The sequence below is a fragment of the Cebus imitator genome, unplaced genomic scaffold, assembly GCF_001604975.1.
Source record: "Cebus imitator isolate Cc_AM_T3 unplaced genomic scaffold, Cebus_imitator-1.0 Scaffold533, whole genome shotgun sequence".
NCBI classification, from domain to species: domain Eukaryota; kingdom Metazoa; phylum Chordata; class Mammalia; order Primates; family Cebidae; genus Cebus; species Cebus imitator.
This window is the reverse complement of record NW_016107848.1, coordinates 1130356-1146776: the sequence shown is the minus strand read 5'-3', so window position 1 is coordinate 1146776 and position 16421 is coordinate 1130356. Positions and strand designations below refer to the sequence as shown.

Below are 16421 nucleotides of genomic sequence, written 5' to 3'. Positions count from 1 at the left end.
TTTAGCTATGTAGATAGCTTACCATTTGTATTTGAGACTCCTTTATTAAAATGACTCTTAGTAAATTAAATAGCATGCTTTATTCTCTCTTTGTTCATTTTAATGGTACCAATCTGTCTTTTGATTTTTAAATTAAAAGATAAATAAATGATACTTTTTTAGTGACCTAGGCACTATTTCTGTTTTAAAATTCATATACAAGTTAGAGCATATCTGATTTAAACCATTGGGTGGTATTGCATTTGGGTTCTTGTTTTTGTTTTTTGTTTTTTCCTGCTACTCCAATATTTGCAGGATTTAGGGATGAGAAAATGGAGGTATTCCTTTAAAATTAAGTATTCCTTAATCTCTTTTTTTGTTTGTTCAGTAGCTTTATAGCTTTGAAGAACATTGGCAGGGCCTCCAAAGGATGGTACACTGAGGCTTTTCAGTTGATGATGAATTATTCTTAGAATGAAGTAGACTGGGATATAGGCTGAAAATCTGGGAGTCACCCTTGACACTTTCCTCTGTAACACCTAATATCTAATCAACCAGAAAGATGCACTGGTTTGAGTCTAACAATTGGTTCTTTCTGCAAACCTAATTTTGGCTTTTGTCTTCTCTTAGCCTAACTGATCGCTGTCTTTAATTTTATCCTTCACACCAGAGCTTCAATAATTTATTCATAGTACACATTTTGTCCTGTTAATCCCCTGCATCAATAGTTTTCCATTGCCAAAGAATTCAGTCTTAGCATTCTAACATGGCATCTTTATGTCCTTCATGATACAGGCCCATGTTTCTTACCACTTACTCTCCACAGAAAGCTTTATGATTTGTGATGGGAGGTTGTAATACCTCCCACAATTTCTACTCTTATATACCTCCTGCTCTTCCTTCTGTTTGCAGTATTGTTGTCACTTGTTATTGCTTGGATAACTTTTACTAACTTTCTAAGACTGATCTCAGGTTTCACCTCTTAGAGGAAGTCTTACTAGAATCCTCGTTGAACTAGTCCAGTCTTTTGTGCCCCTACTAACATTTTGTCTGCAAATCTGGAACATACCATATTAAACCTTTTTTTCTGATTCGTTTTCCTCTTAGACTGTTCCTTTAAGCAAAGACCATGTCTTCTTCATTGTATCTGCAGTGTCTAGCAAGTGATGGGTATATAGTGGAGGCTCAGTGAATATTTGTTGAACTAAGTACGTTCTACTCATTGTGGTAACATTGAAGTGTTAGTGAAGCACATGGGTCAGTGGTTCCTAGACACCAGTCAGCTGTTACCAGACTCTTGCAGAGCATTTTACAACATTTTATTGTTTTTTGAGCTTTCTGAAGAATCACAATTCAGTAGATGTAGAATGGGATCTGGGGACATGTATTTTTCAAAAGCTCTCAAGGTGTTTTCGGTTTTCTTACAGGCTAGAGAACAATTGTCTTAGTTTATTATTATACCATTATATTTTATGTAAAAGGTGCCCCCTAGACCTTATCCAGCAATTTATTATTGAAGCATTGGAAGTTATATCTACCAAAGTATGGATGTATTTTAAGTCACTTTTTTGGTACCCTTTATATATAAGTATCTTAACTTTTTAAGTGTCTCAGTGAGAATTCTGTTGGCATATTGTTAACTCTCAACTAAAAAATGCTTTAGTTAAACAGGAGTCTTCTTGAATTGATCATAATGAGTTTTGTTGGGCTTCATTATATGAATTTTAATATTTTTCACGATTTGTGATTACTTTTCACTTTTTATTGTAATTTTTCAAAATACTTTAAAATGTCATATTGTAGTTTCAAGTCCACAAATCTGATGTATATAGCTCAGTAAATGTTTACATATGTATATACCCATAAAGTACCACCGGGGTCAAAATATGGAACATTTTCCAACCCCTCAAAGGTTCTCTCATGTTCCTTTTCAGTTAATACACACCCCTGTCACTACAAGATAACCACTGTTTTGACTGGTGTGATTAAAGTTGCTAAAAATTTTTGTACATAATCTTTTGGTGGACTGGGTTAAGGACAAACTTGTGTTTCAAATTCAGTAGATGATTCCAGTTTATACCCGTGTTAGCAATTCATAATGAAACATTGAAATTATTTGAAGCTTATGATAAAATTTGAATATCTTGAAACTTCTTTGTTTTCCCAAGTATTTACTGTAAAAATATATATACAAAGAAATATCAATAAACATATCAGCTATACGAAGAAAATATCAAATATGCAAAGAAAACTTAATGTCAGTTTATAAAAGTTGCCAGAAATACAGGCTTTAGTCAAATATTTCTATGTAAGTAATTGTTTTCTTTGTTCCTTCTCCTTAGGATCATCCTTTCTTGTGGGTTAGCAGGCAGTTATAAGATTGCAAAATGGGTCTCCGGATTCACTTTGTTGTTGACCCACATGGTTGGTGCTGCATGGGTTTGATTGTCTTTGTTTGGTTGTACAATATTGTTATAATTCCCAAAATTGTCCTCTTTCCTCACTATGAAGAAGGACATATTCCAGGCATATTAATAATAAGTAAGTTTCTAGATCTTTATTTATTTTCTTGTATAATTATTTTTCTCATTGTAAATGTTTTTGGAGTGTAGTGCCACTGTGATAACCATCCTTTTAATATATTTAATATTTTAGCAGTGCTGTCAGTATTTATGAATTTATGGACTTAGAGAAATAATGGCCTTTATAGATTTGCAGTTAGATAAAAGTGATATCTCCATATTTAACTGGAAAGTATGTAAAGACCGTTTTGTTAAAAATAGACAACTGACACAGTAATGATAACTTATATGTCTATGTGTATTTTTAATATTGCAGTTTTGTACTTAAGTACAAATGTAGACTTTTTAAGAATAGAGAATAGTGTACATTACTGAGAAGTGAGAATTTCATAAGAAAAATATTGTTTATGAAGTTTATTATGATAACACTTTGAACTCTGGATGGTTATTAGCCAATTGGTGATGGCTTGCTTATGATTAAAATAATCAAATTGAAATTATATATTTTGCATGTACATGGCACTTACAATTTTCATGTACATTACCTCATTTTGACCTCACGTGAACTGTGGGAAATACAATCTCTGTTATACAAATGATAAAACTTACCAGTACTATGCAGTCAGTCCTGATTGACTGACTGAACGCTCAGACTGTTTCCTTTTACATGGATACAGTGTATTGTTTTTTATCCCCCCGGCAGAATTCCTCTATTCCTATTATTTAAAAATGTAGAATTATGGTGGCCATATCTATTTTCCCTTATTATTTTTGTTTTCTGCCTGTTAATTTTAAAATTAAAAAAAGTTTCTAAGCCTTAATTCTCAAATTAATTATTTGAAGATCTATCAAAAGGGACAGTTGAACAACATTAATTCAGAGTAATATTGAAGATACCCAATTAGTTAATGAAGAAGTTTAATTGTAGAATTTAAAATGGTATTTTGATCCTTTCAAATATAGAACATGTAGTAATTAAAAGTGAGCCTATATAAGTCTGTGTTATTAAAGAATCATTTATAAAAAGTTTATGTTATCATTCAAAATAATTAAAATTAGTAATAATAATTAAAATTAGGACTATTTAAGATAGTCCTCTTGGCAGTATTATTTGGTGAGTGAAATCAATTAATTTATTTTTTAATCTTTAGAAAATGATTTCTCCTGATAGTGTTTATTAAAATATACATTTTAAACGTTAAATATGATTGTTGATAAAATGTTTTGAAGGGTAAGTTAACTAATTTATTTAATTAATTTATTTTAAAGTATTCTATGGCATTGCCATATTCTGTCTGGTTGCCTTAGTGAGGGCCTCAATAACTGATCCAGGAAGACTCCCCGAGAACCCTAAGATCCCACATGGAGGTATGGTACTCTGCATTTATCAGTTTTGCTGATTCCAGAATTATTGTCTTTATTTACATATTTTATTGCTTTTAATATATATTGGTTATATATGTCATCTAACACCACTTTATTTGCTTGTATGTGTCTTTTCCAAACTTCTCTACTTAAAATTGCAACCCTGTTCCCCCTGTACCCCTGCAGTTATACTACATCCATCTTTTGGTTTTCTTTTCAGTTTACTTGTCTATTTGTTTGTCTTCCTCCTCCCATTCTAGATCTTCATAAGCTCTGTGAGAGTGTAGTTTTTTTTGTTTTTGTTTTCTTCATTTACTCACTGTTATATCCCTCGTATCCAGAGAACCTCTGTCGTTTAAGATGTTTAGTACATATTTGTTGATTGATAAATGATTATCTGAGAAGTTATATTTTAATTCTATAATGGAATTTTCTTGATGGTGCCACTTATGTCATATTATAAATACAATATTGCTTAGAATAAATATTTGTAGTATTAAGGATACTATTGTCTGTATTCTTCCAAGTTCTAACAATTAATGAAAAAATTGGCAAGGATTCTAGTTTCAGTTGAAGGTGATTTTTGATTACTCTTGCATAATGACTATTCAGATGTAAAAGATGAATTTAAAATGTATTGCTTGTTGTATTACTTACTGGGTATATATAGTACAGCCTTATTTATCTTCATTCCTGAGGTTCATTTTTTGATTGTTTGCTATATAAGCTTTGAGAACTCTCTGAACTTTCTTTTAGTAAGAAATGTGTATGTCTGTGTAGTACATTAAAGAACCAAAGTACTTTTTATAGTAAGTTAGTAGCTCCCAACTTGCTGAATATTAGAATTACCTGGGGAACTTCAAAAAATCTAAGTGTCCAGGTCATACCCCATTTGGTTAAATTAGAATATCTGGGGCATAAGAACCAAGTATCAGTATTTTCGAAAGATCTCGGGTGATTCCAGCATGTAGCAAAGTTTGGGAACCAGTGCAGTAATTTCTTACGAAATTAGATTAAGTGACAGGTTACTTATGAAGCCTTCTCTGAATTCTGATAGTTGCTTTTCGAGACCCACCATTTAGAGGCTTAGCTGGCTTTGAAAATTCAGAGATTTAATGGGAATATTACACTGATGTTTATATTGCTCTAGAAGTTTTTGAACACTACATTAAATATTAGTTTTTATTAATGTTTAAAGGCAGTAGGACTGTCATTAGAAGTTGATGTATGTAAATGTGTTTTGCAGTGAGACAGGTGGGGAGGGTGGCACTCTGCAATCTGTATAGAATCACTTTTCTTCCCACCTGGCTTAGCCAAAAGCTCTCTAAAATATTGTATACATGTGTTATCTACTTCAATTTTAAAATCCAGTGGCCCATGAAAATCAAAGAAACAGGTATTTTCTAACTTGAAGACCCGTTTCTGATGAACTCTTTAGTTTGCAGTGGTGAAAGAATGAAATGCCTACATGTTCCAGACACTGCAAATCAATGAGAGGGGCCAGGTAGGAAGTATTTCATATTAAAAATTTCATACCTTATCTGAAAGTAGTTGTCTCTACTCAGCTGTAGTAGAATTGTCATGCAGTTAGATTATTAGCTCTTAAAATCTTAAAGAGAACAGAGGGAGTCCCAATTTTTATGAAAAATTTTGTGATAAAAACAAATCCTGGAAACAAATTTAAAATATTAACAACATTGTATGTACTGCAAAAATTATATCTTTAGACCTAATTGAGTCCACATGTAACAACTCTGTTGTCTTTAATGCCTAGACTGTAGTGATGTATGACACCCTGGCATCTTGCTGTTTGGATGTCTGCATTATATCTTGTTTCAGTTGACATGTGACCTGTTTTTCTTCCCTGAGTCCAAAAAATTTCCCATTCACTCCATTGACAAACGTACACTTATTTATCATATTTTAACGTTTCTCCAAAGTCTTCTGGTATCACATATTACATGATCCTCATGGTAATTGTATGAGGTAGGTAGTCAGGAGAACAGATTGTCCTTCCTGGATTAAACAGCTGGTTGTTGGTGTGAGACCCAGCCCAGAGACCTAGAACCTTGTTTCTGTCATCTTGTTTCCATGGATCTATATACAGATTGATAATTTTAGCTTTTTATTATGAATCTAGGGAAAACTTAAGTCATCATGTATTTTTTGTGCTGGTTACCTGATTCTTTTGTAAATATGATTTTAATTTAGTAAAAAAAAATACAAAATTTTAACACTGAAAAATAATATTAAATTCCTAGAGAGTTGAAACTATAGAATAGTGACATTTATTCAGGAATATTTGAAGGTTGAACAATTTCATTTAATTAATTCTTCAGAAAAGGAAACTTAAAGCCCTAATACTTTGGTGTTTGTAACATTTTTTTTTTTAATTGAATTACTCTGAAATATTTTCCATGCTTTTCTGCTTTTTTAAAACACAATGATTTTAATATATATGTGATCCCTAAATATATGAGGCAATTTGAATATAAGGAAATGTTCCATTTTCCCATGAAGAGATTCCCAGAATTTGACTTTATAAGCTTTCAAGCCTGTAGATGAAATAGTCAAATGAAATGATCACAACTTTGTTTATATTATTTGAATTATTCACATGTGTATTTGAAATTAAAAAACATAAAATAAAAGCACCTCAGGTTAGAAATATTTTTATCACTTTCATATTTTATGAAATTTTATTCACGCTCTTAACTATGTTTAAAAATGTTTTATTGAGTATAATTTACATGCCATATAATTTACCCAGTTAGAGTGTACAATTCTGTGGGTTTTAGTATACCCACAGTTGTGTAACCATCACTGCAATCAACTTCAGAACATTTTAATCAAGGTTTTCACTTGCATGTTCGACATCAGTGTTTTTGTCATTACTAGAGCCATTTTTTGTCATAGTGTTACAGAGGAAATTCTTTGAAGTTAAAAAAAAATGCATCTTATTTTGATGCAGTCTCTTGGAAAATTTACCCCAAGCTATAAGGATGCCTGTACTCAAGTGATCAGGGTCATGTATTCATGCATAGTTTTGGTTTTATCCTCCCTCTTATATTGCTTTTTAAATGTGATCTTTGAGAGACTTATTGACACTTATTTCCTACATTGACAACTGATTCTTGTCAGGGAATCTCTGTTATGACCCAAACTTTGTATTGATTTAGGTAATTTTTTTTCTCCTTAAAGCATTACTTTGGATTTAAAATATATTAATTGGGAGAAGGCCCCTTAAAATGTGAGTCTTTTAAAAGACTCAAGTAGAGCGTGATTCCTTCCTTTCTGAGGGTTAAACAAAACCAAACCAATCATTGCATTATATTCATTCAAGCATTTACAGCATTAATAAATATCCAGGTTAAACAAAATGATGCTATTTACTCACTTTTTTTCATTATGCTTTATATTTTGATTTTTCTCTCCCTTAAAAATGTATCTATTAGCTTTTGATATTTCTATAGCTATCATAAATTTTCAGTGGAATTCTTTTTCTCATAGGCTTTTGTATTATATCATTACATGGCTAGCACAAAAATCATCAGATATCAGAATGTATCAGTCACCAGGATCCTATGTGGGCATGATTAAAGGGAGGAAAGGGAAATGACTCAGAAAGGCTTTAGAGATATGTAGGGTATGTTAAAATGGCTGGATTTTTTTTCTTGCTACATAAGGCAAAAACACCTTCTAGATGATCAATTAAATTCCTAGATTTTTTTACAATAGTGATTTCTCTTTTGTTCCTTAAACATATAGGGATGTACGTACTCATATAGGTTTGTGAAACTGAGTTTTTACAGGTATTTCTCATTTTAGATACTTACGTGGTATCTTCATGTTATCAAAGGAATGACTCAAGTTCTTTCTTTAGTTTATGGTCCAGACCATAGATTAGCAAATTAGCAAATAAATTCTTCTTAAGACCTGTAGTAAGTATTTTCAGCTTTATGGGCCATACAGTCTCTGTCATAACTACCTAGCTCTGCCATTGAAACACAAAAGCAGCCATAGACAATATGTAAGTGATGAGCACATTAAACTTTGTTTATAGACACAGAAATTTAAAATTCATATGATTTTTATATGTCACATATTATTTTCAATAATTTAAAATTGTAAAAATTATTGTTAGCTCGTAATAGTTCATACAGAAACAGGTGGTAGACTGGATTTCCCTGCAGACTATAGTTTGTATCTGTGGTCTAGATTACAAAATTAGGGCTTTCTCTGACTATAGCCAAGTGCTCTCTTTTCTGAGGATATATTTTAGGTATGAAATGAATAATTTATTCTGTACAATATTATATGTTGATTTCTCAGAAATTACCAATAATGAATATACCATGTTTATGTTTTGAGGGACTGATAAAAACAAAGTTTTCATACTGCCTTTTAATGAAAATTGGCTCATTGTGGAGAGCCTCCTTCATGTCTATATTCCTTGCAATGTGTGAATTCAAAGTTTTAACATTGGGATGTTTGGGAGCATTGAATAAGTGGGGGAGTGGGATATGATATGTTTGTGACATTGTAAATGAGTTTACATGTCTACATATTAAATGAGTTTTTATTTCATTTAATACCTGTAAGAAATAAAAACTCATTTAATAGGAGTCTACATATTAAACGAGTTTTTATTTCATTTACAGGTAAATAATACTAGTTTTAACTGTATGTAAATTAAGCTTTAATATTGTTGCTCTCACATTTATTTTCATTAAAATAAGAAACAGGATTTTCTTTTACAACGAGATTTCAAGTGTAAGAAATAATTTCACAATTTTCATATTATTGGAACAATTAATTTGATATATGTTTTATTCATATTTTGTTTCTTCAGAGATACCTGTAGTGGGAGTATTTTCCCAACACTTCACTATATAAAAGTCCAGCATGTTCATGTTGCTCCTGACCATTAAACTAAAATAATGGAGTTCAAATAGAGAATCTTTTTAGAAAATTGAATACCGTCTACTATTATCTTTCATTTTATTTAGTCTCATTCATTTTTTGATTTTTAGATTTTTCATACATCAGCAAGCATTTAGTGACTACCTATTGTGTGCTAGGGTCCCATTCTTCATATGCTAATACTCAATCTGAATGTAGGAGTTAAGTTAATCTTACTATGGCCATACTTTTAATGAGGTTATGGGATAGTATAAACACAGAAGATGAAAATTAAAAGAATTTTGTAAAAGTAAAGTTCCTTTCCAACATATATTTAAAAGATACGTTTTTGTATAATAAGACAATTGTCTTTTCTAGATCGCTGACTCTTCCATAGTTTTCATGGCTCTGATTGGGATAATTTTTAATGAAAACAAAAACCTTTTCTCTTATGTAAACTTCGTGCTTTTAGCACATAACTTAATTGTGTGCTCTTTCACTACAGAGTAGAGGGAACTGCTACTTGGTGGTAGTTCGGTGTTCTGTGGAGAACTCCTTTATTTTCATTAAAAATAGTAGTCATCTTACAACATTTTTCACTACTGAGAACCTCCCAAACCCATCTACTGATATTTTTAAAAATTAAATGATTTAAGGAAAGTGTATGTGGAAGGGTGTGCTATCTCTGTTTTTCAATTGAGTTTATAGGCTTGATTTCAAATTACTAATCAGCTGAAACCAGGGTCAGCATTATTTCTTCTTTAGCGCCTTTAAAAATAAAATTTCTAGAAATCAATTTGGTTAAATAAAATTGTTTTAGTATAATAATTTGGTTGGGCTTTAGGGTTTTGTCATTGGATTTTACTTACATTCTCACAGTATACCCAGAATACAAACACATTATTAATAGTGTCTTATTTTTATATTCTTTTAAATTAGGAACATACAAAATAAGACATATATAGAATAGAACAGCAACATTTATGGCAAACACGTTTACACTGAAGGCTCAGAAGCAGAAAAATCTCTTAGAGTTGTATGTTGAAGGCTTCCCATAAAGTCTTCTAAACAGTTGTTGCTAAATGTCAGCATTACCTACTTGCCTTCATTAAATGGATTTTAATTTCCTTCCCTAGAAAGGGAGTTCTGGGAATTATGTAACAAGTGTAATTTGATGAGACCAAAGCGTTCCCATCACTGTAGCCGCTGCGGCCACTGTGTGAGGAGAATGGATCATCATTGTCCATGGTAAGAATAATTCACTTCTAGCAAAAAAAAAAAAAAAAAAAAAAAAAAGCGAGATGGTTAATGTAAATCTTAGCAGCTTTAAACAAAAGCAATGTTAAAGTTATACAGGTTTACAGTATCTTAATAAGGATATCTTTATTTAAATTATATGATTCTGTCAACTCCCAAAGTAATTTTTCCATAAAAATCCTATTTTTTGTAACAGAGAGATTTTTAACAAAAAAACTAAGAATTAACATGCAGCCTAATATACAAAAGGATTAAGGTGATTGTTTTAAATGAGGCAATGTATATAAAACATTTAGTGCCATATCTAAAACATAAGAAGTACTTAAACGGTAGCTATTTCTAATTGTAATAAACCATGTACATCCAAATGTTTGTATCTCCTTTTCATTTGTTTAATTAATGACACATATTAGATAACTTGATAACTTCCTCCTTACCCCTTAAAGCTTTTTAAGCATTTTGTATTGGATATAGCTACCATTATGCACATGTTGGAAGTATGTGAGTGGTAATTAGCTGATTCTGCAGAACTGCCAAGAGTTTTGGTCAATAGGGGGCTCTCTTGTAATATTTAAAGAAAATGCTCAGTTGAGAAATAGAATTTTTGAAAACAAATGCTATGTGAATTCTGTATTGTATCTCATTTTAAAGCTGTCACAAAAATCTGTGAACAAAGTATTGTATTTAATTCTATTTTCTTAGCATTGGCTCTCTGTATAAATATTTAAACTGGTATAGTGTAGATTTTTACAAATATATCTGTACACATATATGTAGTATTTATATTTGTATATACATACATGCATATATGTAAATTTAACTACATAGTGGGCTTCTTAATTTATAATTGCATTTATTTAAAATTGACTCAAGTAGAATTTAGCTTTTTCTAATGTTAGTCAATTTAGAGTTTTCCTTATTTTTGGTAACTTATTTTGATACCACAGTTAATCAGCAAACTTTCAGTGAAAATTAGTTTTTTTGCATAGACTGATTATTTAAATAGAAGATAATTTCCTGAAATAGGAAAAAATGGAGCATTTTAGATAAAAGCACTTTGTAACTACATAAAAATTTAAAAATTTTCTGAATCTGTCAACAAGATGGAATAGTATATGGCATGTAGTTGATACTCAGAAATGTGCCTTGAATCTAAACAGATTCTCAAGTAACTTTGTAAAGCTCAGTGATTGGATATTTGCTATCACAATGGTAATAGATTCAAGAAAAGCTAGGTGAAACATGTATTTAGATAATTGCTAATCATACAGAAAAGTTCAGTTTTTAAGCACTTTTTATAGTAGTGTTTCTTACTAACTAAAATATAAATGTTTATGATACAAGTGGATATTGATGCTTTTTTCTCAAAAGAATGCAGTAGTTTAAGATTAAAAAAATAATCAACTAGGAAAAACTCACTTATTGGTGACCAAATAAGGTGCTGTTTAACCTTAATTCTAACGTTGGGATGATTTCTGTTTCTAGGCCTCTTGCTTCCATAGTTTTAGTCAAGTTTTCAGAAGTTGGTAGCAGTGAGGGGGAAGTAGAAAGGACTGCAGGATCAGAAAGGAGGGTAGACAAGGGACTTAAATTCAGGAATATTTATGATTGAGTTTCCTGATAGAGCACTGCTGAAATGTTCAGAGAGAGGGGAAATGTACAGTGTAAATTGGAAGCAGGGAAAATTTTTGATGTTTTCAGAAATTGCATTACTTAACTGCCTAACACGGTTTTTTTTTTTTTTTTTTTTTTTNTTGCTGCCCAGGCTGAAGTGCAGTGGTGCAATCTCAACCTCTGCCGCACTGCAACCTCTGCCTCCTGGCCTCTGGTTTTCCTGCCTTAGCCTTCCAAGTAGCTGAGATTACAGGCACATGCACCATGCCCGGCTAATTTTTGTATTTTTAGTAGAGACGGGGTTTCCACCATGTTGGCTGGGCTGGTCTCGAGCTCTTGAACTCAGGTGATCCGCCCCCCTCAACCTCAAAGTGCTGGGATTACAGGCGTGAGCCACTGCATCTGGCCTGATCATTCTTTCTAAGTAGTTTAAATGTTACAAAAAGAACTCATATAGATTGAGGACCTTAATGCTTGCTAAAGCTGTTCTGATTAAGAAGAATGCTGTGATCACAGACATTGTTTCTCAAACTTCCTGGGGACAGGAAGGATGGAACAAGGATAAGTCAGCTTTCAATCAACAGGTATTGAAGAGCATTTCTGAGTGTATATTAATACATAAGCACACTTCTTTTATAGTCTTGCTTGCAAATAACAAAGTACAGCAGATTTTCATGTTTACAAAGCATGCACTCTTAAGCCTAAGAAATGCCTCTCTAAGCTTTTTCAGTTCAGTTCTGTATTTGACTTTAAAAATGGTTTAATGACAAGTTAAAAAGAACAACTTAAATTAGGACTGAAACTTGTTACATCATTTCTTTTTCAGTGACAGTATAATACTATTTTGAAGTGAAAACATTTGTGCAAAGTAATTTATAGTTTTGATCAAGGTTTTTTTTTGCTGGAATTTTAGAATACTTTGACAATTTGGATACAAGAACTTTGGAGTAATAAAATATTCAGCTTTAAATAGCCTTGAAAATTTTTGATTATAACATTAATCATCTTTCCTAGTTAGGGTTCACTGTTGTGTTGGTGGAAGTATAGCTCTATGTATCTGTAAATAGTTTTGAATACATTTTTATTTTTAGCAACCAGGGATAGATTTTAAAATGAAAAAAAATGGTGAATGCTTAGCAGTTATGCCAGAGTGGCAAGTTTCAGCTGTTTTGCTTCAGATCATTCAGCTTGCTTTCCACAGCTAGAATGCCATAAAGGAAGAGCAATATACAGGAAAGCAGGGTTCTTGCTCTCTTGGCCCCTGTCTCTTCTAACTGTACATCCTCTGACTAGAGGCTTAACTCCTTTGTTCCTGTTTCCATGTCAGTGACACAGGAGGCTACTGTCTGCTCTTCCTGTCTCGCTGAGTTGTTACAAGTTGAAGGAGGATAACATGTGGACATCCTTTGTGAAGTGCTTTACATATATAAAATGATGTATTTATACTTTTCTTTGCATAGTTTGTTGTGACCTTTGAGTGGCCTTAGCATATCTCCTTGAAGTTAAGCATATGTGATATTATTTGTTTTTATTTTAGTCTTACTGATCCTGAGATAAACTTACTGAAATTTAAAATAGTTTCTTTTTCTTTTTTTTTCTTTAGGATTAACAATTGTGTTGGTGAAGATAATCATTGGCTCTTTCTGCAGTTGTGTTTCTACACTGAACTTCTTACTTGCTACGCACTGATGTTTTCTTTCTGCCACTATTACTATTTTCTTCCACTAAAAAAGCGTAATTTGGTAAGAAATGTTTATATCCACTAACATTAGAGCACTAATATTAGCATACAGTTATTAATATGTGGTTCCTTTAAGTACAAAACCCTCAAATTGGTGAATTTTGAATTATATTGGGAGTGAGAAAGTGGTCCCTAATCCGAAATGTTCTTTTAATGAAATTCATTTCTGATTATTTATTAGTGTTGAGTGGCTTTCTTTAGAAAGCAACACATTGGATCTTTTAATATACGTGTCTTGGTTTAAAAATATCTAAAATAATTTAAAACAAAGATGAAATGTTCTTTTTTCAGGAATAAAAATGTAGAATTTAATTTTAAAAGGTTCTCAAATAGTTATGTTCTTGAGAAAGAGAACTTTTTTTCTCCCTGACTTTCAACAGTAATGATAAGATGAATTTGCAGGACGCTTTAAAAGTTACCCATGTATATACCATTTGAGGCAGTACCTTCTCACTTTGTAGAGGAACTGCAATAGTTATTAAGACTTGCACAAAATAGTGGTGATGATGATGATGATAGCAGCAGTTAGAATTTTTAATTCCTTATCAATATTGTGCTATGGAGATCTCATTTTAATTCTCACATTGGTGCCCAATATATAAGGGGTGTGTGTGTGTATGTGTATGTATATATATATATGGTTCCCAATATATAAGGGGTGTGTGTGTGTGTGTGTGTGTGTGTGTGTATATATAGTGCCCAATATATAAGCTAAGTCTAATATATAAGGTATTGAAGGCATAAAGCTAGGAAGTGATTATTCAACTGGATTTAGTTATAGTGCTGGGATTTGAATCTGATCTTGTGTGGTTTTTGACTATTATTTTTTCTATTTTACTTGGACTTGGATTGTTTTTTTAAAAAAACTGTGTGTGTGGGAGGAGGTGCAGACAGACAAATTGTACAAGTACTCGTGAGGATGCAAGGTAAGGAGAAAAAGAGGAAAGAAAGAATAAATCCCTTGATGAAGAAGCAAATTTTCCTTTCCTGTTTACACAAGTTTATACTGTTTAAATCTTTTATATTAGAAAAAATAAATTTATTGGAGGCACATACAATTAAATTTTGGAATAAAGGAGACAGGGAGAAAATGTCTAAGATATTTGGATCTTTTTAGTATACCTGATCATTTGCTATCGCTGCTTGGCTGTATATATTAGGGGGGTCTTATGGTGAATATGCTTATTATATTTAGCTTGAGCAATTAAAATTAGAGACTAATTACTGCAAAAAGTTCAAAAGGGGTAATTTTAAATTGAGGTGTTTGACATTTCACACAGAATATAATGCATGCTAGTGTTATAGTTGTAGAAATGTTTCATCTTATTTATAGATAAACTTCTGATATAATTGGCATTAAAGTTAGATCATGTAAAAGAATATACATATTCCCTAATGTTTCAAATAATTGAGTCTAATAAGAAAAGCATTAATATAAAATTCCTCAGTAGAATTAAGGTAATAATTTTTTTTAAGTGGCAGAGAAGGAGAATTTGTGGTGTAAATGAAAAACTAATAGAGGCTGTTTGAGAGGTAATGAATGCATTGTAGTATCATGCAGGATTGGCAAACTGTGGACCTTGGTTTAAATTCAGCCCTCTGCCTGTTTTTTGTTGGAAAACAGCTACTCTCCTTTGTGTATGTGTTGTCTATGGCTACTTTTGTTCTGTAACAGCAGAATTGAATAGTTGTGGTAGAGACTATGGTCTTTGAAGCCTAAAATATTAACTGCCTGGCTCCTTACAGTAACTTTGTCAGCCTCTGGTAGTGGAAAGATCTTGTCTTTGTAGACAGACATACCTATTAAAAGCCTGTTTTTTTCTTATTACATGTATAAGCTTTGACACATTGTTTAACCTCTCTGATTTATAATTTTCTTCTTCTGAAAATGTGAATAATAATGAGATTAAATGAGATAATATATGTAAACTTACCTGGCATATAATAGACATTCAATTTATTTTACATTTGATTTTAGTGAAAGCTCTCAGAGGGAGGAAACAATTTTTCTTTGGCTTATTAATTTTCATGAAAAATTTAGAGATCATTTTACAGTAACCATTTATTACTAGAAGATTGATGACCAACTAAAGAAATTCCGGTAATCAAATGAAGGATTATGGTGTTTGAAATTACAACTAATTTTCTTCCCCAATTGAAAGGTAGAAACTGGAGAAATAAATGGCAGTCACCTTTTTTAAAACTGGAAAATGCAGAAATGGATTATCAAATATAGGTTATATTTGAATATATATACTACATATATGTATATGTATATATATACTACATATACACATAACAAAAATTGGAAAAAGATCAGCATAGTAAATGTTTATTAAGAGATTAAAAATATCGAGAAGAAAGTATATCAAAAGTGTAAAAAGTGGGTTTTGAAAAGTCAAACCAGATTTTCCTTAGAGCAACCAATTGTAGATACAATGCAGGTGATTTTAAAAATAAAAATCATAATAATGTTTTAGTCAGTAGCGTTTTACCAAATGAAAATCAAATGATTATGTTGGTTTTAAGAAAGCTAGGAATAAAGCCGTTCTAGGGATCTGACAAAATTATTTATGTCTAGTAGTGCTGAGCAGAAATTGTTCTCTTAGCCCAAGTCTTATAAGTTTCCTTGTATCAAGTGAGGTACTTTAATAATTACCACCATATTAGCAGTAATGAAAAGAAAAATCAGAGGTTATGAAATTTCCAAGATCACTTTGTTTCCTATTGAGGAATCAAGTAATTTTTAGTTTTATCATATATTATCTCAGTGGTGAAGTAATTAACATATATTATCAAGTTAGGTGTATGGAGAGAAGAGCTTTACCACAATATTTCCCATTGTAAAAAAAGTCAGTTTTGTTAGACAAATTTAAATACATAAAATGGAATATTAATTAGCAATGTTGTAACTACATAAGTTTAATAGAGTAAAGCTAAATTCTAGGACCAGAATTATAACTAAACTTGGAGAAAGTCTTTTATAATCTATGTAGCTCTAAATATTCAGTGATCTGAAGCAAGTGAATGTTCAGTAGTTA

At 31.5% G+C, this 16421-nt stretch overlaps 1 protein-coding gene across 6 annotated transcripts in view; it reads left to right on the top strand.

The window, feature by feature from the left end:
* ZDHHC21 (zinc finger DHHC-type palmitoyltransferase 21) overlaps positions 1-16421 on the top strand; it is a 72673-nt gene that overhangs the window by 10888 nt on the left and 45364 nt on the right. For all 6 annotated transcript variants that reach the window (XR_001820651.2, XM_037733511.1, XM_017514681.2 and 3 more), the window contains 4 exons: positions 2322-2520; positions 3771-3869; positions 9905-10016; positions 13243-13381. Coding sequence is in view for 5 of the 6 variants with exons in the window: in XM_037733511.1 (XP_037589439.1) it covers positions 2367-2520; positions 3771-3869; positions 9905-10016; positions 13243-13381 (504 nt within the window). In the remaining variant the exon portion in view is untranslated. The remainder of the gene's footprint in view (positions 1-2321; positions 2521-3770; positions 3870-9904; positions 10017-13242; positions 13382-16421) is intronic.